This window comes from Puma concolor, chromosome B1, assembly GCF_028749965.1.
Source record: "Puma concolor isolate L17-30 chromosome B1, mPumCon1.1.hap2, whole genome shotgun sequence".
NCBI classification, from domain to species: domain Eukaryota; kingdom Metazoa; phylum Chordata; class Mammalia; order Carnivora; family Felidae; genus Puma; species Puma concolor.
Window position 1 is genome coordinate 206,392,962 of NC_141670.1, and position 26,610 is coordinate 206,419,571.

General features: G+C 62.3%; 2 protein-coding genes across 3 annotated transcripts in view; both read left to right on the plus strand.

Annotated features, from left to right (window-relative positions):
- The window catches only part of ZFYVE28 (zinc finger FYVE-type containing 28), a 114,457-nt gene extending 110,588 nt beyond the window's left edge, over positions 1–3,869 (plus strand). The window contains exons 11-12 of the mRNA XM_086705610.1: positions 1,977–2,080; positions 2,587–3,869. Coding sequence (XP_086561736.1) covers positions 1,977–2,080; positions 2,587–2,718 — 236 coding nt within the window. The 3' untranslated portion in view covers positions 2,719–3,869. The remainder of the gene's footprint in view (positions 1–1,976; positions 2,081–2,586) is intronic.
- A 5,341-nt stretch (positions 3,870–9,210) lies between these two features.
- On the plus strand, positions 9,211–23,854 carry MXD4 (MAX dimerization protein 4). Of its 2 annotated transcripts, XM_086705618.1 has the most exons (6): positions 9,213–9,444; positions 9,548–9,647; positions 13,245–13,274; positions 18,992–19,106; positions 20,091–20,253; positions 20,512–23,854. In XM_086705618.1, the coding sequence occupies exons 1-6, from the start codon at positions 9,381–9,383 to the stop codon at positions 20,667–20,669; spliced, it is 630 nt and encodes a 209-aa protein (XP_086561744.1). In that variant the 5' UTR covers positions 9,213–9,380; the 3' UTR covers positions 20,670–23,854. The 2 variants fall into 2 exon arrangements, with proteins under 2 accessions (XP_086561745.1, XP_086561744.1); XM_086705619.1 differs by lacking the exon at positions 13,245–13,274 and having other exon boundaries at positions 9,211–9,444.
- Positions 23,855–26,610: the final 2,756 nt, after the last annotated feature.

A 26,610-nucleotide genomic window follows, 5' to 3' on the forward strand; every position in this document is an offset into this window, starting at 1 on the left:
CAACTTCCCACTCTGGCATCCCCTCTTCGGCCCCCAGGGTGGGCACACGGGCCACTGGCTGGAGGCGGCTGGGCTCGGCACAGGCACACACCTGTCCCCACCTGCATTCACCTGCCCCACAGGAAGGGCCTCAATGGCAGCTTCTGGCACCCTCTTCACAGGAGGCTGCAGGCTGCACTCTCTGGTTATGTGGGAGCCCAGAGCCCCTGCTACCCTGTTAGCCTGGAGGTCAGGCCTGCTGGTGTCCCAGTCAGGGAGGGAGCATCCAGGGTAGGTTGGGGCCCTGGCATCATGTCTGTGGGGAGGGGCTGGGGACCTGGGAAAGGTGCTGAGATGGATGGTGGCAGGTGGGCCCAACCAGGTGTCAGATGCGCGTGGAGCTGAGAAGGAGTTGAAAGTTCACCTCATGATGGGCCAGAGGCCACAGCACTCCTGGTGTGCCTGGCCAGCTGGGCTGGCCCTGCCTGTGTCCGTCTCAGGGCCTCCCCGGCGCTCCAGTGCTCTGGGGGTGATGGGGATGCGGGTGTCCAGAGGGGGCTGTGGGGATGGGGTGTCCGGAGCAGGCACAATCTCCCGACTCTTTCTGGAAAATCATACACGAGGTACAAAGCACCTGTAGCAGGAACTCGGAGCCCCTCTGCTCAGGAGGAGCGGAAGTGAAAAGCTGTGAGGTCCGGCTTGCCCAGTGCACGGGCGGGAGCCGCACCCTCCCTGCCGACTGCTGACCCAGCCTCGCTCCTGGAAGTGGCACCTGCTGACAGGGCCTGGATGCTGGTCAAGAGGAGCAGTTCCAGGAAGTCCCCCGGACCCTCACGGTCCTCACAGGAGAGGGTTTGGCCTTTTCTGTCTGAGCTGGTGTCTGTGGCCTAGCATGGCCCGTAGGGGCTAACATTGCCACCTGGGATTTCCCTGGGGTCAGCCTGGGATTTTTACACAGGGGAGGGGTGGCAAGCGGGAGAAATGACCTCCCTGCACTGAGGTGAGCTCACGGGGCCCAGAGGGAAGGTGGGAGAGGTGGGTGGGAGGCAGTTTTGGGTCTGTGCAGGCAGGAGGAGGGGCAGACCCTCCAGGCCAGGAGGGAGGCCAGGAGACCCCAGGCCCTTCTTGGACAGCAGCCTTGCCGAGTTCCGTTTGGAGGTGCTGAGGTTGGGGCCAGGGGTGCAGGCCAGTGCCCACCTGAGCCCTGGGGGTCGTGCGAGTCTGGACAGACCACCTCTGAGCACACTGTGGTCTGAGGGATGGATCCCAGATGTTCTCCCCCACCCCGCCCGGCTACTGGCTCTGGCCTTGGGGCCTGAATGGGAGGAAAGTGCCTGTCTTGCTGTGTGGGAGCTCTCTCCTCCCCCGCACTGATTGATGAGTCTCCGAATCCCAGAGCAAACCTCCATAGAGGCTTCCAGGCACCTCTAGAAGTGAGACAGGATGGGTCCCACACCCACCTGGAAGGGGGGCCCAGGCCCCAGCCTGGCCTGCACCTGTATCAGGGAGGGGCCGGCCGGACATCTGCCTGGGTTTCCAGGACCACGAGGACCCCATGACTGCTCTGGAGCTAGGGGTGGGCAAGGCTGGGGCCCCCGGGGATCCCCACAGAGTGTGCCGAGCTGGTGGCTGATTTCTTCACTTCTCAGCTGCCACCTCTGCCCGAGGGCCCTGCCAGGCTGGGCGCTGACAGAGAGAGGCTCAGGAGAGGGTCATCCGGGTGAACACTCCCTGCCCACGTCCCGAATCCAGGTGGCCTGGCAGACAGGCACTGACAACAGCTGCAGAGGTCCTGTCCATGTGATGCCAGCAGTTTCCCGAGACCGTAGCAGCACCTGGAGTCCAGGGGAGGATGGGAGGGGAGGAGAGCTGGAACCCAGCGGAAGGCACCGGTACACCCACCCGCCGGGGTCGGCCTCCCACCCCAGCCCGCCGGCTGCCGCTGTCACTGCTTCGCGGCCCCCTCTGGCTGACGCGTACCCCCCTTCTCGTCCCAGATCCACCAGAGTGGGTCCCCGATGAGGCTTGCGGCTTCTGCACGGCATGCAAAGCACCCTTCACTGTTATCCGCCGGAAGCACCACTGCCGAAGCTGCGGGAAGGTAAGAGGGGTTCGGTGGCCAGAGGTTGTGCCCGCAGACCCAGAGACTGTGGCCAGGGGCATCCCCGGGACCCATCCGCGGGATCTGGGAGTCAGGACCGACACCCCAGGGCACTGGTAAGGCCTTTGGGGTCCCTGTCCCTGAGCCCTGGGCCCCGCTTTCACTTGGCATTGTGTGTGGACTCCAGGCACCCTGCCCACTGGGTCCCGATGGTCCCCGATGGTCCCAGCCCCCAGCTGCTTCAGACCTGGGGACGTGGAGGGAAGGAGGGTCTGAACAGGAGGCCTGCAGCAGCCTTGGAGTAGGGCTGGGACCCTCCTCGCGAGCCTGGCCTCCTGAGGCCATGACCCACCCACGGCTTTCCCGTGGTGCCCTGCACGCTGGAGGAGGGGGCATGTGGGAACCGCCGAGGTCGGGAGGGGGGAGGCACGGCATGGGGGGGAGGGTGGCGGTGGCTTGTTTGGCACCTGGCTCACTGGGTCCCCCGCCCGCCCCTCAAATTCCAGATCTTCTGCTCCCGCTGCTCCTCGCACTCGGCCCCGCTGCCCCGCTACGGGCAGGTGAAGCCCGTGCGCGTGTGCACGCACTGCTACATGTTCCACGTCACACCCTTCTACAGCGACAAGGCGGGCATCTGACAGGGCGCCGGCACTCCCCAAACCTGCCAGGGCCCCAGAGGACTCCCGGGGGCGGTGCTGCTGGCTGCAGGAGGGTCTCCACTGCATTTCATTGAGCGGCCGCCACCACTGCAGGAGGCTGCGGGCCGCCCAGGCTTCCAGAACGTCCAGCTCCTCCGTCCCTCCTACCCTGGACTCCCCACCTGTGGGGACCCCCGGCCAGCTGCAGGGGCCAACGGGAGGTCAGCTTCAGGCAGTGGGGATACCCAGGGCTGCCAGGTGGCTGCCTGGGCAGGGGTGGGCCTTCCTCCCACCTGCCCCCTGCCCCTGCCCCTGCCCTCTGCCCCCCGGCCCCTGTCCCCTGCCCTCTGCCCCCGGCCCCTGGCCTGCTGAGCTGCTCAGCCATACTAGAAGGCCTACTCAGAGCCGGCTCTTGACCAGCCAAGTGGGACTGCCCCTGGGCTGATGGTGGACAGGTCCAGGAGAAGGGCAGGCCTCGGCGTCCCCACAGGGCTTTCCCATGCACTGCCCGTTCTCTGTCCCTGCCCCGAGCCCGCAGCTGCCATCTCATTCTCCAGCACTGCCCCACCCTTGGCCAAACAGCAGGCATCTTGTGTATTCTCGGAGGGGGAGATTCAGACACACGGCCAGGTCCTCTGGGCCGCAGGCATGCCCCTGCCGGTGTGTGCCCGGCTGCTGACGAGATGGGGGGCCGGGCAGCTGCCTGCACAGCACTGAGACCCAGTTCCCCAGGTTCTTAGGCCAGGGCCCCCGGGGTCCGAGGACCACCAGATGTCAGCCACCTGCTGCCACTACCCCCTTCCCTCTGACCCCCTCCCCCCAGGGACCCTGGCCCACCTCCTCAGACCCCAGAGTGGCCCGGCACCCAGGCGGAGGCCGCCAGGGGGCCCCAGCACGGACACCTCAGGCTTAAATCTCAGGCTTCACATTGCAGTGAGGGTTGCAGCTTTATTTTTAGAGAGACGCTAACTACTGCTTCTTTTATAAGAAAATCCAACTACTGCTGAACAGTGGGTACACATGCACAGAAATGGCTTCGGGGGGGGGGAGTATATAATGGAGGGGATATTATGTATTGAGATTATTTTTATTTTCTAAATGCTGTAATTCGAAGCCATTTCCATAAATCTATTTAAGGATTGCAGACACTTGTTTCTGGTGTGAACGTGGACTTCTTTTTCTGCGTCTGGGAAGCGGTGTTCTTGCATTCTTCCCTAGAAAGCTCCGGGCTTCTGCGCTCTTAGGGAAATTGAGGGGTTCCCATGAGCCCGTAGGAGAGGGGTAGCCAGCCTGCCCCCCCGAAAGCCCCATCCCATGCCCTACGAGGGTTCCAGGGTCTCCACTGCCTGCCCACTTGCCCAGCCCCTTTTCTCATGGTCTTCAGCTCAGAATCCTGGCCTGTGTGTGTGTGTTGGCGGGTGGGTACTCTTGGACACTCCCCCTTGGAGCCCTCCCCACCTGGTCCGGGTCAGGACCACCCACCCACCGGGGGGCTGCCTTCTGGAGTGCCCTGGAGAGAATGTGGGGGAGTAGGCTGCACCCTGGGGTTGCCATGGCAATGGGGCCTTCCTCTGCTCTTGGAGGCTGATCACTTGGGTGTCTAGTCCCTTGGAGGTGGACACTGGGACCCCAGAGAATGGAGGGATGGTTGTGAGAAACCACCCAATTGGTGGCCACCAGGCCCACTTTCTTCCTGAGAGGTGAAAGAGTTTAGAATTGGGGGACTCCCTAGGGGCACTCCTGAGTCCTTCAGGAGTAGAAGAGAAGGGATTTGCAGGGGGACCTGGTGTCTCTGGCTGCCCAAGTCTGGGCCTCATCCTCCTGCCCTGGACAGAGCCCCTCCCACCCCTGTGGGTGGCTGCAGCTCCAATGGCTGGACAGTGGAGACTTCTGGAAGGTCAGCTGCCCGGGGAAGGAAGACAGCCCCTGCTGTCAGACCAGGAGGTCAGCCCCTCACAGGAGAAGCTGCTTTGAGGGGACACTGCAGGGTCCCCCTTCCTCTCCTCAACAGGCCCACAGTTGTCACCTTCCAGACTAAAACATGGTGACCCTCCTTATCCACCAGGTCAGGCTGGGAGGCATGGAGACCCAGGAAAGAGGGTCTGCCCACCCTTGGCACAGACAGAGCTGCGCTCCTGAGGGAGAGGCCTGGGTCCCAGGGAGACAGGGAGAGCTCTGGGTGTGGCCTGGAGCCAGGAAGCCCGCCAAGCCAGATTTGGCCTGCCCTTGTGCATCCCTACCCTGAGCTGCCCTGGAGGAAGGTTCTGGGGCCATGGGAGCCTCCAGTAAGAGTGACTACTTATACCGTTTGTTCAGGAATGAGAGTCCTGAGTCATGAGACTTTCCGTGCTAAACCGGGGACGTGGGGTCACCCTACCCTTCGACAGAGCTATCCACACCCCAAGGGCAGAGCCAAGACCTGGGGATGGGAAGTGGATTAGTCCAACACCGAGTTTCCCACTCAGGAAGGTTCTAGAAGGAATAGTCTGCTGCCCACCCACAGTAGGGGCTCAAGACTAGGAGACCTTGGGGACAGGGACAGGTAGAGAGAGAGACACGAGCTCCAGATTTGGAGGCAGCCCTTGCAAGGAGGCAACCCTGGAGCAGGCTAGCCTTCCTGAGCCCCCCAGTTCCCCTGTGTCACCATCATTATATCCTTCCTGTTACCGTTTTCTGAGCACTGTCCCCTCTACTCCCCTTGACAATCCCCCGAGGGGGCAGGATCCCGGTGTCATAGATGGAGAAACTGAGGCTTACAGAAGTTGGCAGACGCTGTTAGCTTTTAGGAGGGTCACACGAGAGGCGGAAGCAGAGGGTGCCGTGACAGTCCCAGCTGGCTCTGCCTGAAGAGCCCCTTCTGAGGCAGGTGTGGAGACAGGGGCTCCACCGGCATCTGAACGCCCACGGCACACCCCTGTCTGGCATCAGGGAAGGCTGGGGAGCTGCAGGAGCCTGGTGCACCTGGGTCTGGCTTGCCTATCTCCCCTCTCTGGCTATGCACAGGCCCTGGGGAGAAGGCCTTCCGTGTGCCCCAACGCCTCCACCCCATGCTTCTGGTAACAGGTGGGGGTCCTAGGTCTGGCTGGGCCCCACAGGTACTCAGGACCTGCAGCCTGCAGGCCACCAAGGCAGAGGATGGAGGGCCTGGGGTGGAGCACCCAAAGCTCTCTGTACTCACTCTGGGAGGTGGCATCGGGGTGGGGACGAGGGATGCACCCCACCTGGTCCTGCCCCTCCCACAGTGGGCTCAGCTCATCCAGTGCTCCCACCTCCCACCCCTACACCCACCCCTGGCCTCTGGAGGTGCCCTGCTGCTTGCCCCCACTTGTGGCTCATCCGTCCCCACAACGTGCCCAGGGACAGCCAGCCTGCCCTCAGGCCTGGCCCTCCTCCCCTGGACATGCAGGCGGGCAGCCCCCCACACCAGCTGTGTGGCCTTGGTGTTCCGGCTGCTGGGGAAGGTGATGAACAATATAATCCCAGGAGGCCAAATGAGAGGAGTAGGGTTGGAGGTGTGCTCCCCTTCTGGGGCCCAGGACTGCGCCCCCTCCAGGGTCCCTGCTGCAGACCCTGGTGGCCACCAGAGGGCGACCCATCCCACCACCTGCGCTCCCAGTGAGGTTGGGCTGCCAGGGCAGGGGGGCGACCGCATTGCTGCCTGCAGGGGTGAGGAGGGGCCAGGGAGGGTCCCAGCTCAGCAGGGACTGCAAGCAAGGCCAAACACATCCCGGCCAGGTCTAGAATGGGGAAACAGGCGTCCTACTTAGAGCTGGACATCTCAAACCACCGGGGTTGGGGCTGGGGGCTGATAGCACCATGGAGGGGGGCGGCTTCTCAGCCATTCCTGGCTTTTCCTGTTCCCTGGACTCTGCAGTGGGAGCTGGGGGAAGGTGGGCAGGACCCAAGGTGCCTGCCCCATGCCACCCCCAGGACCCAGTGTCCTGGAGGCACTAATCTCCTCAGAGGCCTAGCCAAAGCCACCTCCTCCAGGCAACCTTCCTAGCCTGCAGCATCCTCCTCCCCCCACCCCACACACACACACCCCACATTCTCAGGGCAGAGTCTGGGGTCTCCTTGCAGGAGTCAACAAAACTCTAGAGCCTCTCCTGCCTCTGAGACTTGGGAGAGGGGCAGATTCCAGCACTGAGCAGTACTCAAAGTTAATGTCACACCCAAGACTTAAACACGCAAGCCAGGCTTTGCGTTCTGCTGTGCGCTCAGGGTAGCTCAGGGCTGGATCCTGCACTTGACCTGGGCAAAGATGGGCGCACAGACATTCTGGATCTTTCCTGCCCTTGGGGCCTGCAGATCTGGAGCAGAGGGCATGTGAGCTGGTTGGCCCCTAGGCCTGGATTGTGATACCTCTGCCCATGCCTGGTCCTAGCCCTCCTGCCCCTAGTTCATGGGCCACGTCTCCCCTCACTCCCCCCACCCTATGTGCACTGAGGTGCCACCCACCATCACAGGCAGTGTGGAGCCACTGGGAAGGCCTGGTCCTGGGTGTTGCTAGGAGAGGGGTCCCTGAAACAGCTCAGCTGCAAGGTGGGGCCACCCCTCTCCTCTCAGACTGGGATGCCGTATGCACATGGTTCCCACAGTCACATCTGGCCCTTTGCCCAGCCGGCTGTGGAACAGAGCAGCCCTCGTGCCCCACGGCAGTTAGTAGGGTGGGCATCCAGCAGGTGCACTCACCCTAGGCAAGGTGCCGGCTTTAGGACTGGGGCCAGCAACCTACTCTTCACATAGCAGGGATGAAGGGACTCTGCAAAATACCAGCCACCAGGTGGTAAGCCTGGGGTTCTACCTCCTAGGCCCCCCAACTCTGAATGCATCTGCCCCTCCCCAGAGTTGGGCACTCTCCTTTATCCTGCACAGCTCTTAGGGGCTGTGCCCTGGTTCTGGGGTAATTGTGGGGCATGAGCAGGAAAGGCTGGGGTTAACATCAAGACAGCCCATGCAGGGCTGTCTAATGGCAGGTTCCAAGTGCCCGGCTGGGTCCTGCTGAGCTCTGCTGGGGTCTTGTAGGGAGGACAACACACCCCTAACCCCATTTCTCAGATCACACAGCTGGGCTCCCACCCCCAGCAAATAGCGTTAGGTCAGGAGGTGGCTTGGTCTTCCTGCTCCTGGGTCACCAGGCCTGGGTCACATTTGTGGGAGCACCAATATCAATGCTACTGGGATTTCCAGGAGACACTAGGCAGTCCCTAAACCTCAGGATTCCCAGTTCCCTTAACCATAAATCGGGAATTCAGAAATGCACAAGGAAATGGTGTATAAAACATCCAATAGATCCTAGGATGGAAAGTAGAGATTTTTATAGTTTTTGTTCTGTTTCGTTGGCAGTAGCAATGCCCCCTTTAGAGGTTTGGGCAGGGTCAGGGCAGGGGTCCAGCCACCTTATCCCCACACTCTCCAGCCTGCTGGGCCCCTCCTCAGGAGTTGCCAGGCCACGAGTCTCAACAACCAGTGAGAAGGAAGACCAAAGGGAACTGAGGCCAGTCTGGGGATGCCTCCAGGCTGCCAGTCCCTGATCCTACGGAATCAGTTTAGGGTCAGGGGCCACTAGGGCCACCCAAGTGCAAGGAGTTTGATGAGGGGCTCGCTCCTCTCCCAAGGAGGGCAACTCTCTTCCCTAGAAAGCGCTTCCTTGGAAAGTCTTGGAATGTCTCCACTCTTCAGACCAGACACGAGCACGCAGCCCTCCACTCTTGGAAAACCCTTGGGACCATGGCAGCAGATCTCTGCCCCTTCCTTCAGGCCTGGGGTCCACTGGGCAGCTCTGAGGGGCCCTCCCTCTCTGGGTCTCTGCCCGTTGAGATGTGGCTCAAGATCTGCCTCTTGGGCTCTGACCCTCTACGTCCCTCCTCCAAGCTCCGGTCTTTCCTGGGGTCACTCTGTGTCCGGCAGGAAGGGATGTCGCTTTGCAGCCCATAAGACACCCCCGAAGAGAGCACGAGGTCCCGTGCTCCCGCGGAGCCAGTGCTGTGGCTGTTCCAGGGCAACAGGTTCCTGCACACGACGTGCAGACCCGGCGGACAGGCCAGGCGCACGCGACACCTCCCGCACCCTGACCGGTCCAGGGGCGCTGGTCCGGTGGCTTGCGGTGCCACCGCGCTCCGCTTCCTCCCGGCAACGCGTCCGGCCGCGGCGCCCTCATTGGCCGCGCGCCCCGCAGCCGGCCATTGGTCCGCGGTCCCTATTTTACATAGACCGTTCTGGGCCAATCGGCGCACGGCGCCTACTTATCATGCACGCCGGCCGCCAGTCAGCGAGCGCGGGGGCCGGGCCACCACGTGCTGTTGCTAAGCTTGGGCTTCTAAATTGTTACTACCGCGGCGGGCCTATCGGAACCGAGCTTCGCATCTGTCAACATTCTCGGCCCGGCCCGAGGCGTTCGGCCAGCTCCCATTGGCCCCGGCCCGGCCTAGCGCCCGCCCCCGGACCCGGAGCGCCGGCCCCCATTGGCTGCGTCGGCCGCCGCTCGCCTTATGTGTCAATTTGAGGGCCCGAGGCGGAGGGTGGCGGCCGAGCGCGCTGGGAGTCCGCGGGAGTCGGGGAAGTGGGGCCGCCGGGCGCGCGGGGCGGGCGGCTAGCGGAGCCGGCCGGAGAGGGCCGGGCAGCGGCCGCCGCCGTCCCGGAGCGCGCGGGCGGGCAGGAGGATGGAGCTAAATTCCCTGCTGATCCTGCTGGAGGCGGCCGAGTACCTGGAGCGCAGGGACCGAGGTAGCGCCCGCGCCCCTTTGTGCGTCGGGCCGCGGGCGGGCGGGCGGCGGCGGCGGGGCCGGGGCCGGGGCGGGGGCCCGCTGACCGCGCCGTCTGTCCGCAGAGGCCGAGCACGGCTACGCCTCGGTGCTGCCCTTCGACGGCGACTTCGCCAGGAAGAAGACAAAGGCGGCCGGCCTGGTGCGCAAGGCCCCGAACAACAGGTACCGCCCCCCCAGCCCCCGCGCGGCCGCCCCCCGCCCGGCCCGGCGCCCGGGGTCGCCCCACCCCCCCGAGCGCCCTCCCGCGGCCCCGACCCCCGGTCCGCAGCCCGGCCGCGGCCGCGCGCCCCGGCGGCCAGCCTGGAGGAGGAGGCGCGCCGGGGCCGCGGCCGCAGCCCCGCCCGGCCGGCCCCGCCCGCGCCGTCGCCATCTTCCCGCGGGCCGCGCCTCCTCGGCCTCTCGCGTAAACAGTGCCACGCGTACAGCGCCAGCCGCTCGGGGTCTCCTCCCGCAGCCGCTCCCCGCTCCCAAGTTGTTCTGGACTTTTCCGGGCAGGAAAAAAGTTGTCATTGGGCGCTGGCCGGTGCCCCCGTGAGTCCAGGGAAACTGAGGCTCGGTGCAGAGCAGCGTGGGACCGCTCGCCCTGACCTCTGCTTGCCGCGGGTGGGTGGGCCGCACCTCTCCTGCGGCTGGGCTGAGGACCCCTACCCCCAGGGGCCTGGACAAAGAGGGCGCCCGGAGGCCTTGCCTGGGCCCCCACCCGTCCCACCGCTCCTGCCCCTCTCCTGACACAAGTGAAAGTGCAGCGACAAGTGTAGGGTTCCTTTCTTTGGGACAGGAGGCCTTTTTTAAGGGGAGCTGGAAGAGGTGCGGGCCGCCCTGCAGCAGCCCTCCGGGTGCCAGCGATCCCCACCCCCTCCCCTGGCCTCATTCCCAGGCTGTGAAGCCAAAGCCGGGGTACACATCCCTGCAGGGGCATGGGGACCCTGAGCCAGGGCTCCCACGGGGTGCCCCTCTCCCCGCTGCCATGAGGACCACAGCACACCTGGCACTGTCTGGGGGCCCACTTTGGCTCTGGACCATGTCACCACGCTGGGAGCTGCTCTTGCAGGGGGCTTCGGGGCCCCTTGGCAGAGGGTGCGGCTCATTCCTGTGGCCTGCCTGTTCTTGGGAAACAGAAAGGCTGGCACAGGGACCCATCTCCTGTGACGTCCTGGCGCCCCGGGCCTGGCAAGGAATCGGTGGAGTCTCCATCTGCCCTGGCTGGACGAGCCTCTGAGTCCCAGCCCCTGGTCCCCTGCTGAGGGCAGTTTGGGAAGGGATACGTGAAGGGGGGGGGGGGCACCACTGCCTCAGGCCTCCTCAGGGAGCTAGCCAGGCCCGTGCTGTTGGGTCTCATCGCCCCCAGTGCCATGGCACCCCTGGAGAACTCCGTGACGTGACCTTGGACTCCCATGGGGTACCCAAAAGCGATCACCAGAATTCTCTCTAAGATTCTCTGAAGAGGGCCCCTTATGCACAGAGTGGTTCACGTAGGTGCTAATATTCACCCAACCCATGAAGGAGGTGTTATTTTTATCCCCATTTTAAGGCTGAGGAAACTGAGGCATAGACCAGTTGAATTACTTGCCTGGCCCCCTGTCCCGTCTCTGGGACTCCCGTTCTGCAGTGGGGTCCTGGCTTTCTACATTCTGCAGGATGGAGATCTTGAGCTCACTGGGAAGGGAATGAGAGGTCTACTGGGCTGCGTTGCACCTCCCTGCTGCTCCTCTGGGCAGAGCCTGCCGCTCCCAGGGTCTCAGGCCCCTACGGCTCACAGTGATGGTCCCTCCAGGCTGTCCTGGCCCAGCTGGGCCTCAGCCAACCCAGACCAGGGCCTAAGGCAGAGCAGGGCCCAGAGGGTTCGGGACCCTGACTTGGCAGGGCAGTCCCAGCCTGCAAGGCTTCTGTGTCCCACCAAGATGAGGGAAAACGATGGGCACGGCTGGGACCGGGGTGAGGGGTGAATAGTGGGGCAGGAGGGTGACATGTGTGGGGAGGCCCCACAATTGCCAGAGCTCCAGGAAGGGCTCTTGGGAACAATGGTTCAGCAAGAGAGGCCTAGAGCCAGCCTGCTGGGGCTCAGGTCTTACAAGGACATGGGTAGAGGAGTATCTACCTGGAGGCGTTGATGTGCGGTGTGAACCGGTGATGCCAGGAACGTGCTTAGTAAAGCTCCAGCCGTGGGTCCACCCCCACCCCTAGCCCCAGTACGAAGCATGCGTAAGACAGGGCATTCCTGGACCCATGTTACAAACCCCCCAGGAGGCTAGCACAGGTGTCTGGGAGGAGCCCCAGGCGGGGCTCTGGGCCTCTCTCCCTACTCCCGGCTAGCCAAGGAGTGTTCCTCTCTCTCCAGGATGGGGTCCAGCCCAGACTGTGAGGGGGTGGCCAGGCCGGTTGCTCTACACTGAAGGACACTCCCTGACCCTTATATCCTTCACACGTGGGCAGACCCACGCTGGCGGGCTGTTGTTCAGGCCTCGAGGAGCCTGACAGCTCTGCTCCCTCCTGGTCCTGGCCAGCCCTGACAGGGGTTCCAAAGCTCCTTGCCCAACCCTTGTGACCAGCAGGCCCTTGAGCCCCCCCAGAACCCAGGTCTGGAGGCTCTCCTCAAGCTGCAGAGGGGAGGCCCCAGTTGGCTCTGATGGGGCCATGAACCATGGTGGATAGCAGAGGCACGAAGGCTGGGCAGGCACTCCAGCTCGTGGGGTGGGGACGGGAGACACCTAATCCAGAGTTCCTGGAGCGGGAGAGTGAGGGCAGGCAGGCAGAGGTCAGCAGAAGCTCCAGGAAGGAGTGAGGGGTGGGGGACACGGCATCCAATCTGGGTGTGCCCCGAGGTGGCCGGAGCCCTCTGCTCACATGGGAGGGAGCCTGGCAGGCCTCGGAGTCCTGGCTGTCCGTGGGGTCCCCACCTGGACTGGGAGAATGATCTAGAACGGGGAGATTGGCCCTGCTGCGTTGCTGCTCTGCAGGGCAGATGTGGTGGCACTGCCCAGTGGAGTGCTCAGGACTCTGTACCCCTGTCTGAATGGGCCAGATGGGCAAGGCTTGAGCAGCAGATGGGGCCACTGTTCCCAGAGAGGCCAAGACCATGGCCCCAGAGGGAAGCAGAAGGGCCAGCCTCAGTGTCCCTCCTGCCCACTGGGCCAGGAAGCATCCAGGTATCAGAGCCCTGGGCTGAGGGCTCTTGGGCTGGGTCTGCTCTGTCCCTCGATGTCCCCGCTGGTGTGAGCTGTGATCTTGCAGGTGGGAGAGCCCAACACGGTGAGGATGTTGCTATGGCTGGGGTTGTCAGGACAGCACCACCCTGCGTCCTGAAGTCCTGGCCTCTGTGCTCACCTGCAGCTGGGTCCCTGTGACAGCTCCTGTGGCTCCAGAGACACCGCTGGCCTCCGGGAGTGTGGGGTGGAGAAGGCTGGTGGCTTAGTGCCTGGTAGACCTTGGGAACACAGGGTGGGTCAGTCATAGAACCTTCTGGAAGGGGTCCTGGACCTTCCTGCTGGCAAGAGTCCCCACATGTCTCACTAAGTAAGTCAGGCAGTCCTAGACACCCCTGGACATGACTGCACTTCTGTGTCTCCTGTCCTTGTCACTCAGTGTGAGGTTCCCCCAGCCTTTGGTCAGCAGTGCTCACCTGCCCAGCACTCCCCATCCCGAGCCGTCCTGGGACCCACACCCTCCCTGCCACCATCTTGCAGGTTCCTGAGTAGAGCTGTCATTCTTGTGCTTTGGTGGTCAGCAGAGTGAGCTCTGTCTTTCTGTCTCTCTAAACAGGTCCTCACACAATGAACTAGAAAAGCACAGGTAAGTGATCCCCTGTCCCTCCCCCCCAGGCCCCACATTGGCCACCTGACATGTCCTACCTATCCTTCTGCTGAAGGGATGCTGTGGCCGCACCCGCATCCGCCTGCTGTGCCCTGGGTGTGGCCACCTGCACTGCCAGGCCGTGCCCTTGCTTGGGAAGGGTCAGTCTTGAAGGAGGAGTCAGGCTCCGGTCTCAGGCACTCCCGTGCCAGCAGGCAGAGACCGGGGCCTGTGCCCTGCTCATGAGAGCTCAGGTGGGGGTGAGCGGCTAGGGACAGGGCCCCTGTGCTATGTGGCAGTCAGGGCCAGCTCCCTGGAGGAGAAGATCCATCTAATTCGGGGCATTTGCTGCCTTTGGGAGCAGCTTTTGAGCTCTCAGGACACTGGCCTCCAGCCAGGAGGGTTCAGCCCTCTCAGTCTGGGGTTCCTTAGTTTAGGGTCCCTTGCACTGTGGGGTGTGCCTTCCAAGGAGCTCCCACTGGTCTTATCTGGGGGCAGTGGGAAGGGCAGCCGGGCTCTGGCCATGTGGGCCTGAGGGAAAGCTCCGGGCCCAGGCTGGATCCCGGGACACCCACCTGCCAGCTGCAGGGCCCAGTCTGCTCTGGGTTCTCCGAGGAGTGGGAGGGCTTGGGGTGAGAAGTGGGGAAGGGGCAGTACAGCCGGCCCAGGTCGGCCCCAGAGCCCTCCCAGGTGCTACAGGCCTTGTCGTGCCCTCGGGGGCTCCACGACCCTGCACCTTCTCTGACGAAGGGACGAGACACAGGCAGGCTAGGCCGTGCCGACAGGTGGCCTTGCAGCTGGTCTTAGCAGGGTGGTGCAGCTGTGGGTGGGTCCTGGGATGCCTTGTGGTAGCTTCTTCCTGACCTTCGCTCCCATCTGTGAAATGGGCCAGTTCTTTCCTTCCTTCTTGGGTCAGTATTGGGCGGTAGTGGGGATGTACAAGGGTAGTGGGTAGTGTACAAGGTAAAAACTCCAGCCTGCCCTGGGAAAGCTTGGAGCATAGCCAGTTTTCTGTGCCCCCCTCCCCCTCCGGGGACGCCCACAGCAGCGCCAGCTTCCTCTCCCCTGGGATCCAGCCCTCGGCTGGGTGGGCGCTGGGTGGGGACAGGACGCTGTGTTCTTTGGAGGAACCGTACTTCCTGGACTGGTCCTGTGTGATTGAGGGGTTCCCAAGAGACCGTGGAGGTGGGGCAGGTGTGGGGGCCCTGGGGTTCCTCCCAGGCTGGAAGACATGGCCAGCCTCACTGGGACCCAGGAGCCTGGACAGGCATGTGGGGATGCTCTAGAAAAGGCTTCCTGGGGGTGGTGTCTGGAAAAACAGCCCCTCAGTTCAGACAGAGGGGATGACACGAAGGGAGTATGGGTGGCAAGGGCATGGCTGCCTGTGGAGGGGGACACGTTGCTAGCCTTGACCCCTACAACTGCCCCTTGGCCTCGGCCTTGGCCTCAGTCACCTTCTCCCAAAGCGTGCCCCTAGGCTGGGCCTCGGGGGGCTCTTTCCAGACACTGAAGCAGGACAGACAGGTGGCCTGAGGTCCACGTACACTCCCCCATCCCGATGTAGGGCGTGTGTTCCTGGCTGGCCATGAGGGGCCCACAGTCTTGGAGCTTGAGACCTGGTCAGGCCCCGGGTCACAGCTGTACCTGTGCCGATGCTGGATGCTCCTGGCTGCTGGCCACGGGCAGGAACGGAGCAGCTGGCTGGGTCACCGGCTCCGCACATTGCCCTCCCTGGAGGCGTGCCTACATTGGGCCTGTGGCGCATCCCCCGGCGTGTTCTCCGAGCCAGCCCGGTCAAGCTGAGGCCCGCCCTGCCCGTTCCTACCCCGTCCTCCCTTCTTCTCTTGTGGAACGCTGCTCTAGTGTTCTGCTCCTGACCCCAGGCCTGGGGGTCGTGGAAGTCAGATGTTTCTTGGCAGGATGACCCCCCCCGCCACCAGCTCAGCTCCAGGATTTAGGTTTTGTGTGTGGAGGGGTGGGGGGCCCTCTGCAGGGGCTGCCATGCCATGTCTGCCTGACACAGTGGCTCACCGTCTCTAGAAACCCCACAACTGGAAGGTGCGGGAACACATGAGGGGAGAATGGGGCACCCTTGCTTCTCATCACACCTGCTGAGGGAGCCACAGTTTGGTGCCTCTCCATGCTGCCTCTTCTCGGACTGCCGGGCCTGGGGTGGCCCAGAGCGTGGCCCTGTGGAGCTGGGTCTCTGCCCCTCGGGTGCCGGGGGATGCGGCATGGGAGCCCTGGGTCTTCCTCTGAGGAGCAGGGTCTTGTGGTGGGAAGCGGGCAAGGCCTGGGTCAAGAGCCAGGCTGTGGCCGGCTGCCAGAGACGGAGCTGCTGTTAACAGACTGCAGTGATTCCCAGAGGCGGGTTCTGGCCCCAGAATCCACACAGGGTTCCTTCAGGAAGTGGTGAATTTTCAAAGCTCCCAGGAATGCCGGGGACAGCCACGGGGCACTGGCAGAGGGCCTGCGGCGCTGTGGCAGCCCCAGAGGAGGGCTGCAGGGCCCCGGCACCCCTTCCAGCTCCAGAGAGGTCATGGGGCAGCCCGCTCCCCACAGGGGTGGGGCATGGGGTTCCTGCCCGGGCCCCACAGCCGGCGCTGGTTCCCACCCCGCCGAGGCTGCCCTCCTGGCCCAGCGCTCCTCTGGAGCTGGGTGGGCGCGCTGTCCAGTGGTAAACGTTGCACGGCTGTGGTCCAGCGGGCTCTCCTTGTCTCTTGAGAAGCCTCTGCTTTGGGATTTCTAAAGCAGGCCGTCCACGTTCCTCGCTGACGCCCGTGGGCCTCCCTGGCTCCCCCCTCAGAGTCAGCCATCCCAGGCGGCTGGGAGGCCGCACCTGCTCCCTCCTCCTCCGCACGGATACTAACTTGGATAAGAATGGGACCTTGTCATCTGCTCTTTCTAACCTGACCTTTCACCGGACACCACGTGAGTGTCCACCTGTGTCGTGCGTTCCCCTCCGCCTCCTGGTCCCAGCGCCCGCACGGGCACGCGTGCTGCCTGCACTGTTAGGGGCGGCCCTCTGGTTGACGCAGGCCGGGCCACAGCGAGCGTCGGTAAACGTGCATCTTTGCATCCGTGGGGGGCAGTCCGGTGGGACCCGGATCCTACAAGTGCAGGTGCTGGTCAAGGGTTTGGGTCGCCGCAGCGGCCCTCAGCGCTGTCGTCCCTATTCGCTCTCCCTGAACAAAGCGCAGATGGGCCCGTGCGCCGCCTGAGAGCCGGCCGGTCCTTTCCAGTCTGGCCCAGACGCCCGCCCGCCCGCCCGCCCTGCTTGGTCCTCAGTTCCTAGAGTGCTGGGAGACCGACTTGGTTTTGTGCTAGCTTAGCAGTCTGTGCTCTGCAACTTGCCTGTTTGCGTCCTTTGCCCGTTTTCCACATTAAGATACTCCTCTCTTTGTTTTTGATGTGTATGAGCTCAAAATGTCACGGATACTAACCATTTGTCTTTTATGTGTATCACAGATACTTTTCCACTGTTGTTCGTCTTTCGGCTGTGTTTTTTCTTTCTTGTACAAATGTCTCTTTCTGATTGTAAAAGTAATATGTGGTGTTTTTTTTTTGTTTTTTTTTTAGCGTAGAAAACTTGGAAAATATAAAAACAAATAACTAAAAAACACAAACCGTAAAGCCAAAGAAATAAACGTTGCCAACCGCATCACCTGGAGACGCATGCCTCCTGCTCTTCATTGTGTCCTGTTGAGTCTCTTGTGTGCGTCTGCTGTTTTATTTTTTTAAACAATACTGGGTGACCTGTCACACACGTGGTTCCGTACGCTGATGTTGTCACTGAGCGTTTGTGACGCAGGAATGTAGAGCACACTGAGAGGATGGTATGGTTGTCTCTGGGTGGTGGAATCTGGGCTACTTTTCTGCTGATCGGCAGTTTCTGATTTTGCACAAAGATCACGTGCTGCTTATGTAATTAAGCAGCAGATTGTAAGAATTGCCATTTGCTCTAGAGTAGGTGGACAAGGGGACCCCACTTGTGAACTTAGCACGGATGGCAGGACAGGAGGGCCCCCGGGGGAGAGGGTGACGCTCTCATTGCCGACCCCTCCTTGAGCACAGAGTGTGGTGTGCAGCCTGCCCCTGTGTTCCTGGCCCCGTTTTCAGCAGGGCAGAGGGGATGCTCCACCCACTTGGAAGTGAGGGAGCGGAGGTTCCCGGACTCCAGGGGGTCATGCATGCCCCCTTCCCCAGCCCTGTGTCTGCATGGAGGTGGGCGCTTATCTCTGAAGGTCCTCCAGCCTCCAGTCAGAGCAGGGGCTGCTCCGTACGTAGGTCCCTGGTGCCCGGGCTGCTCAGGTCCTGGCCCCATGTGGCGTTGTGGCAGAGCATGGCGTCAGTCCTGTGTCCTGGAAGTTCTTCCTGACTCAGGCCCACCTGGCCCACCCTAGGTGCTGGGGTGCTGTGGGCTGGGGTGCGGGGTGGGGAGGTGCCCTCTCAGTGGGGGTGCTGTGTGGACAGGGGTGGCAGACGTAGGGCCAGGGGGGTCCGTGTGCAGCCAGCCTTCCTCCTACAGGGCGGGGCTGTTAGTTGCTGTTCTACAGAGGGGGTCCTGCCCTGCACCCAGCTGCCCCCTCTCTCCCCAGGCCTTGGATGCCCCTCAGAAGTGGCCATCACTGCCCACTCTCCTCCCGGGCTCTCTAAGGCTAAGCAAGGCTGTGGCACATACGGGATAGAGGTGAAAACAAGAGACGGCCACGGTTGGCACTTTGAGGGAAGGGGCATGTGCTGGCTGTGGTGATTGGGCAGTCGGGCGACAGGCTGTCTCACAAAGAACTCCTACCCCTCGCCCTCAAGGGTCCTCCTTTCAGAGCGGAGCCCCCGCAGAGCATCGCGGCTGGACAGCGTGTTGGGGCTCTGGCGCCCTGCACGTACTGAGGAGGGGCCGTCACGTGGATGGGGCAATGGCCCCAGGCCATCGCGGTGGCCACAGCGTCCTTTAGGGTGCACTGTAGTCACCTTAGTCTCTGCCAGCCTGCCCTCCCCAGATGAGATGAGCCAGGAAGGCCGTGTTTCTGCAAGGGTGGATCCAGGCCAACCGCCCCGCCCCCGCCCCCAACCTGAGACCCCTATGTCAACAGTGCCACTGGCTCTTAGGAGTACAGTTTTGTGAAACTCTGCCTTCATCTGCCTGAACACAGGGACGAAATCTGGAATGAAGCTGTTTCTTCTAAGGGAAACCAAATTTGGTCCTCAGCCCTCCATGACCCCAATAGACTTGTGTTTCTGTGGTGACGTGACCAGAGACCACCCTGAACTTGGCAAGGTGGAATGCCAATCTTGCCCCGGGCCCCCTTGGACCTCTGGGAGCAGTCTGACCAGGACCCTAACCCTGCTGTCCCCGGTCGTCCCCTGACCTCCTGGATCCACTGTGGAGGGTGGTGACAGCAGGGTGAGCCAGGGCTCTGAAGGCGGTGCCTGGCGGTGGCTTTCTGAGGCCCTGAGGGCCGTGGTGGGCTGGCTGCATGGGCCCTGGCCATAGGCTCTCCTCCTCTGTTGGGGCATCCAGAAGGCAGGTGCCTGGCTGCTCCGGGGAAGCTGCCAGCCAGGCTGGGAGGGGAGCCCTGGACCCTCAGCAGGTCCGTGCAGGAGTCTGGCTGGCCGCCTCTTGTGCCCTCAGACCTCCCAGGCCTCTCTGCTGCCATTGCCATTGTCCCCGTCGGCTGTGCCACTCTGGCCTGATGGTTCTGTCTCTCCTCTTTCAGACGAGCCAAGCTCAGGCTCTATCTGGAGCAGCTCAAGCAGCTGGTGCCCCTGGGCCCTGACAGCACCCGCCACACCACGCTGAGCCTCCTGAAGCGTGCCAAGATGCACATCAAGGTAAGTAGGACGGTGCCCCCGCTGCTGCCCCTGGTCTGACCCCATCCCGTCCCGTGCACCCTGGGGGAGTGACCAGGGGGCCTGAGGGGAGCCGCCTAGCAGGTGCACATCGGGGACCCCTGGGGGTCTCTGGTGGTAGGTGGGCGGTGCTTGGCCACGGGGGATGCTGAAGGTTGAGGTGGTCACAGGCACGTGCTGGGTTTTATTGGGAGGTGGGGGGTGGGTAGGAGGTAGCCATGCCAGGCTGGGGGAGGTGTGGTCCTCGGGGGCCCTGGGCTGTGAAAGGGCAGCAGCTAGAAGGAGACGTGGGGCCAGGAAGGGCAGGATAGGAAGCCGGCAGCCCAGGGGTTGGGAGGTTCTGGGTAGAAGGTGGGGTTGGTCTCCTGGGGTAGGCCCCCAAGGCCTCGAGACAGACCTGCTGGTTTGGGGGGGGGGGATCTTGGGACACTTGGGCAAACCAGGGTGGGTCTCAGTGTCCTCAAGAGATCCTCAAAGCTCCCAGGCCAGCACAGGCAGGGGGGCTGGAGCTTTGAGAGAGGTAGAGTCAGTGCCCTGGGGCCTCACAGAGCAGCAACAGCTCCAGCAGGGAAGGTATGGAGAGGGAAGAGGGCAGGCAGGGGGTGAGCGGATGTCAGGAGTATGGGGGACAGCGGGGGCAAGACTGCTGAGGGCGGCTGTCCTCCAGGAGGTGGTGCTAGCCCAGGGCCCACGCGTGACTTGGCTCCGCCAAGGTGTCTAGTGGCTGTGGGTTGTCTGGAGCCAGTCAGCACACACAGAGAACGGGCCTGGAGGGGTGAGGAGGGGGCTCATCGGGACTTTGGGCCCCATGGGCACTGGGCACCCTGTGGCCCCTGGTCGGGGGGGAGGGGTGCGGGATGAGAACCCGCCCCTGCACCCCAGTTCCTGGTAGGGGATGGTCCCCGGTCCCCCCATCCCCGCAGCTCACAGCTCCCCTCGCCCCTCCCCCCCCCCCTCCGCCCCCAGAAACTGGAGGAGCAGGACCGCCGGGCGCTGAGCATCAAGGAGCAGCTGCAGCGGGAACACCGCTTCCTAAAGCGGCGCCTGGAGCAGCTGTCGGTGCAGAGCCTGGAGCGCGTGCGCACAGACAGCACAGGCTCCGCCGTCTCCACCGACGACTCGGAGCAAGGTGGGGGCGTGGGAGCGGCCCCTGGGTGGGGACGATGGCCGCTGTGTGTCCCCGGCGCTGTCCGAGCGCTCCGAGTGTGGTAGCGGAAGTGGTGCCATGTGGAGGGAGAGGCACAGAGGCCGGGAGCCCCATCCCTCCCCCACGCCCCGCCCCCGGAGCCTCTGCGTCCTCCATGAAGGGTGGAGATCGGCCCTAACTCTGAAGGGGGCCCCCGGCCGGCACCTCGGTTTCTGATCCTGCCGTCTCTGTTCTCCCCAGAAGTGGACGTAGAGGGCATGGAGTTTGGCCCTGGTGAGCTGGACAGTGTTGGCAGCAGCAGTGACGTGGAGGGCCACTACAGCCTGCAGAGGGGCGGCTGCAGCGACGGGGGCTACGGGCCCCCCTGCCGGCGGCCTGGCCGCCCCGGCCTCTCGTAGGCCCAGCGCCCTCAGCTCCTTGGCCCGCCTGCCTGCCCGGCCAAGCGTGCCAGCCCTCCAGTCCTCGAAAGCCTCTCCGCGGGCCCGCTGCTGTGCCATTCTGGAAGCTCCAGCTGCCGCCTGGGCTGCCCGCCTCCACCGCCTGCCGGTCAGGGCCCACTGTGCTGCCCACCCCTCCCAGCTGGGCAGGGACCCCTGCAGGGAGGCGGGGCCCAGCTCCCACATCCCGGAGCCCAGCGTAGCCGCCCACGGTCTGTTCTCAGATTCCTAATCATTCCAGAAGTATTAAATATCATTGCTGCAAATCCCGGCGGGCACCGTGTGAGGGGCTTAATGACCACTGCGGGGAGCTCAGACCCCAACCCTGGATCCCAGGAGAAAGGAAGGAGTGGACCGAGGAAGGAAGGAAGGCGTGGCTCTCCGTCCGTCTGTCCATCTGTGTGTCCACGTAGGCTCCTGAGGCCTGGATGGAGGGACCCATGAAGGGCGGGACTCGGGTGAGCACCCTGGGGCAAGTGGGCGGAGAGGGGCCTTTGCACCCCACAGGTGTCGAGCAAGCGCTGGGCTTCTGGGGGCAGGCCAGGCCCCCCCTTCCAAGCTTCTGCTCTATTAGGTCCCTCAGATGTACACACGCACATGCCTAGGCACACACGCCCACACGCGCATACACACACACACACACACACACACACACACACACGCAGACACACATCGTCACTGGACCCAGAGGATACACATCATGGGGAGGTAGGCCTTCAAGGGTCATCTGGGCAAGTTCTGGTCCCTGGCCTGTGCCTGGCTCCACCTCCCCACCCTGGCTCACTGGCCCTGTTTGCACTGGGCAGAGGGCTTCTCCTCCTGGCCGGGGCTGGAGTGCGCTGGGGACGGCAGGCTGAAGCCACTGAGGCCTCAGGAGGCTTTCTCATCTACCTTTGAAAGAGAAAAAGCAAAAAAAAAAAAAAAAAAAAAAATTGCTGCACTGCCCAGCAGCCCAGAACAGGGCTCCCAGGAAAGAGGCTTTTTCCCAAAAACAAAAGAGAAACATTTTTAAAAGAGAAAAAAGCTCTAAAGACTCCCCGCCAAGTGACATCAGCGTGTGCCGCCTCAATTTCCTGTACGAGATTTTTGTACTCTATTTTCCTAGCCGTTGCTGTGTCCTTGTTTGCTGAGGGGTGGGAGTGACCCAGCGTCTCAGGGACTCGTCTTGTATGTCACCTTCGTCCAAGTGTGCCTTGTGTCCCGTGTCTGGCCCCGCCCTGCCCACCACCACCAGCATCTCCCTTGTGGCTCAAGGGGCGCCCCTGGCCTGCCCAGCACGTGCCCTCCTAGCTTCCTCCCCAGGCAGCAGCCCCTCCCAGCAGCCTCGGCTGGCTTCCTGCCGGGCCAGGTCGGGGTGGGGGGGGGGGGATCGTGCGCAGCTTTCTGTCACCTGGCCCCCTGGTGACCCAGCACCCCAGTATCGCTGTGCCCGGGGCCTGGTGAAGAGCCGGCTAACCAGAGAAATAGGTTCTCAGCTGTACCCAGCTTGAACCGTCCCTGCTCCCCTGGCCTGGGGTGAGGGCCCCAGATTTCAGAAATAGGCAGCTGATGAGGACAGCCCTTCACCCTGGGTAGCCAGGCCGGGGCCTTAGGAGGCTTCTCCTGGCCTTTTGTTCCCGAAGCCCTTGTCCACACAGCAATATTTGGGTGGCGTGCTGTGGGGCCGCCCCGCCGCAGTGTCTGCTTCCCTCTCTGGTGCGTTGTAACCAATTTCCAGACTGGGGGTGGGGGGGGGTGGAAGCTGGTGTTTATTTTCGGTCACGCTGGTGGACGCGCCAGGGTGAGTAGCCTACTGAGGCAGAAAGGGGTTCCTGGAAACGGCTCTGGCACAGAACCTGTCCTGCAGAGGCTCAGGATGGCGAGTGGAGAGCAGGCTCATGGGAGACAGCGCAGGGACTGGGGAGACTGTCCAGACATCTTGCTGGTGGTTGCGAGGGAACCTGTTCTGTCCTGTCTCCTTCCAGTGTCACTGGGGGTCTAGAGTGCCTAGGGTGGCTCCTGTCTGCCCGAGCACGTCCACAGAGAGCTTCTTGTGAGCATCTGGCGCACTCCGAGGCAGGAGTGCGCGAGTTGAAGATCCTGCTGTGGGAGGCACAAGTCCAGACCCCTGGGGCGGTCTGTGTTCAGAATTCATAAAGTACCAGCTCCCCCAGTACCCCAGCCAGCAGGGTCATCTCCAGGTGACCAACTGTGGCCCTCCCTCAGCTGACCTCTGGCAGCTCAGCCTGTGGCTTCTCAGGCTGTGGTTCCTACCTGGGCCAGGGAGTTGACCTCACTGGCCACCTAGGGGCCTGTGCTCCCAGAGGCCCCTCCCTGCCACCAGCAGACACGTTGGGGGTGGTCCTCGGGGCCAGGGTATGGTGCTAGGAGTTACACATCCATTCTCTCCTCCCTCTGGCCTTTTGCACAGGTTAGCTGTTGCTGGTGGCCACAGAGACCCAGAGGGGGCCCTGCTGAGGCCGCGTCGGATAACTGAGCACTGTTGAGTCTATAGAAGCAGATGGGACCAGAACAGGGTTGCAGGGGTGCCTGCACTGTCTATCCGTGTGCCCTCCCACACCTCTGTGGGCCATTGTGGCACGGGGTGGCCAGGATCCTGGAGTCCCAGGCTCATGTTTGGGTCCCCACCCTCACTGGGAGGTGGCCCCTGTACACCAGGCCACTACTGCCCAGTGCAGGCCCAGCTGGCTGGGAAGACTGCAAGAAGGCTTCTCTTCCTTGGAGCTCTGGGTCCACCTTTGCATTTTGGGTCTGGGAGGCCCGGGGCCCGAGCCAGCTCTCTTGGGCTGATGGGGCTGTGTGCCCAACTAAGGCCCTGAGGACCCGTGCCCTCCTGTCTGCCCCAGACAATCCCCATCTGCTGAGCGAGGCAGGCTTCCCCCACTCTCCCACCCCCTGCCTCTCTGGATCAGCTAACCTGGGGACCCCTCCCCATAGCTGGGCACACAGAACTCTGACCCCGGGCCACATCTAGGGCAGGTTCTGTGCCAGAGTCTGGGGCTTCCCAGGGGGCCTGGCACTGGCCAGGATAGCGTGTTACAAGATCCTCACTGGAGAGAATTGGGCCACCCACCAGCCTGTTCACCGGGAGGGACTGTGCTGTACCATTCTGTCTTTGTAATATAAATACAGATTTTTATACCTCACCCCTGTGGCTTCCAGTTCTTTCCATCACCATATTTGTCTCCCCTCCTCTCGGCCTCCTTAGGGAGCCCAAGCCCCCTGGTGACCTTGGCAGCCTTCGCTGCCCTGCCCACAGCTTGTTTTCAGGGAGTCCCGACATGATCCTTCCCCACTGCAACTGGCCACCACTGAGACTCCACCCTCACAGCTGCCTCCCTGGACAGTCACACCTGCAGCTGAATGAAGGTGGACCCCCTTCCCCTCCCCCAAGCGGACACACACACACACACACACACACACACCCCATCGGCCAACCAGGTGCTCTTACTGCTGGCATTCAGATTTTGCTCCCGGCCCTGGTGCGGGGACCTTGGGATGGTCAGCCTTAGGGCGGATACCGGGTGTTCGCATTCGGATGCCCTTTCCACGCAGCTGCCGTCGGCTGCCAGGGACGCACCTTGATAAACCTTCCTTGGATCTGCCCTCAGTGTCCCCAGAATATCTCCGGCGGGGCCTTTGCCTGCTGTTCTCAGGACCTGCTGTGCAGGGTGAGGGTGTGAAGTGGTGTGACCCCAGCACAGGCAGCTGGGGGATGAAATGCTGGCAGCGGGGAGCTGCGTAGCCAGCTAGCCGGAACAGGACTTTCCGGAGAGCTTGGGGTGCCTGCAGCGGACATGCAGCCGCACACATTGGAGATGGCTCAGTGAGACCCCCCAGCAGGTTTGGGGGTGTCTGGGAGAGGACCTGCGGGGACCTCAGGAAGGAATGTGGGTTCCTCCTCCCTCCTGCAGCAGGCAGCAGCACTCTGGCCTCTCGACCTGGGTGAGTCCGCCTGAGGGCACCTTTGGAAAACAAGGGAATCCCTCCTAGGAATGCAGCTGGGGCTTTGGGTCTGGATGTAAATTCCAAATATTGCCAGGACTTAAAATCACTACCACCTTTTATTGACTGCATGAGGGCCCCAGAAATCAGAGCTTGATGTCCTCACGCTGGGCCCATCTCACAGAGGAAACTGAGGCTCAGAGAAGGTACCCACCTTCCCCAAGTCACCCACTGGAGCGGGGTGGGCCTGGGATCTGACCCTCGTCCTCTGGGGAACCCCTCCCCCGCACCAGATTCCACCTCAGCACCCCTCAAGGGAGACGACCCCCTCCATCCCAGCCCTCCCTCCCAAAGTCTCCTTGGCAGCCAGCTTGACCCCTGGTGGTCTTGTTCCTCCCACAGCCTCCAGAATTAACCCCAGGTGCCTGCCTTCTCCCCATGGGCTCCCGTGCTGCTCCTACGCTGGCTTCCCCCTGGCCAGAAGTCTGCACTCACCAGCGCCCCCAGCCCCCAGCGCCACTCTGGGACCTGCTCCTGTGCCCCTTCCCGCACACTTCTGCCAGGATTATGGCCACCCAAATTGGGCGTTGGTCTAATCTGGGCCCGTCTGGAGGCAAGGCCCCATGCATGCTGTTTCCTTTCCTCTGTTCCCAGTCCCTAGCCAGGTCAGGCCTCTAGTGCAGGCTAGCCCCACAAGGATCTTTCCGGAATGTAAATGTTATGCCACTTGTGCATTCAGCTCGCAGTGGCTCTCAACTGCCTCCTCATTGCCTTCTGCCTCCTCAGCCTGTCTTCAGGCCCTTCATGAGACCCCAACCCCCCTCCCAGGCTCCTCACTGCCCCCTTCCTCTGTGCCCTCTTACACCCAAACCCTTCGTATCCCCAGTTGAAGGAACTATCTTGGCGAGCTCCTGACCCCAACTTGCTCCTGAGTGTGAGGACTGAGTTTTTACCTCCGTTACGTGCTATCAATGTGATGGAAGACAAAACCACTTTCCGCCCGCCCACCCTCCTCCTCTGCTTTCTTCTGAGCAGGAAGGATTAATAGGAAGAACAGAAAGAAGTACCACCTTCTTGCTCAGCTGGAAACTGAGGGTCGTCCAAACTCTGGCCCTCAGGCCCCAGGGTTCTGCCCTTGCATGAACCCAGCCGAACCTTTGCTCCTCCTCTCCCCAGTGCACGGGAGGCTCCCCGCATCTGTCCCTTGCCACCTTTTTGTCGCTTTTGTTACGGCAGAGTCAGACTTCTAACACATGTCTGAGAATGTCACTCACCTGCCTAGCCCCCACCCCTCACTGCTTGAAGAATGGAGTCCCATTACTACTGAAAACTACATCTAGGAACACATGATCTTTAACATCAGACGGCAGCTTAAACATAGATAAAAACATAGTGTCCAAAACTTAAAATACTTAAAAAAAATTTTTTTTTTTAATGTTTATTTTTGAGAGAGCAGGGGAGGGGCAGAGAGAGAGTGGGGGACAGAGAATCTGAGGCAGGTTCCATGCTGACAGCAGACAGCCTGACGCGGGGCTCGAACTCACGAACCATGAGATCATGACCTGAGCCAAAGTCGGACACTTGACTGAGTCACCAGGCTCCCCTAAAAATTTTTTAAAGTTTATTAACTTTGAAAGAGAGAGAGAGAGTACACGTGTGTGCACACATGCGTGTCCAAGTGGGAGAAAGGCAAAGAGAGAGACGATCTTAGGTAGGGTCCACGGTCAACGTGGAGCCCCATTCGGTCAGCATGGAACCCTATTTGGGGCTCCATCTCATGGGATCACGACCTGAGTGGAAATCAAGAGTCTGATGCTCAACCGACTGGACCACCTGGGCGTCCCCTAAAATACTTTTTAGTATCAGCAGGAGAAAAAGATTCCTACAGGAAGGAGAAAAGGAGACACAGCCGTCGGTGAACCCCCTTGCTGCTTGCAGTTGTGTGCCGAGGCTGCTT

Excerpts from the sequence above, each read along its gene's own strand:
- MXD4 (XM_086705618.1), top strand. The coding sequence starts at position 9,381 with ATGGAGCTAAATTCCCTGCTGATCCTGCTGGAGGCGGCCGAGTACCTG. Across the intron at positions 13,275-18,991 it reads AATGAACTAGAAAAGCACAG|ACGAGCCAAGCTCAGGCTCT; the intron begins GTAAGTGATCCC and ends CTCCTCTTTCAG. Across the intron at positions 19,107-20,090 it reads GTGCCAAGATGCACATCAAG|AAACTGGAGGAGCAGGACCG; the intron begins GTAAGTAGGACG and ends CTCCGCCCCCAG.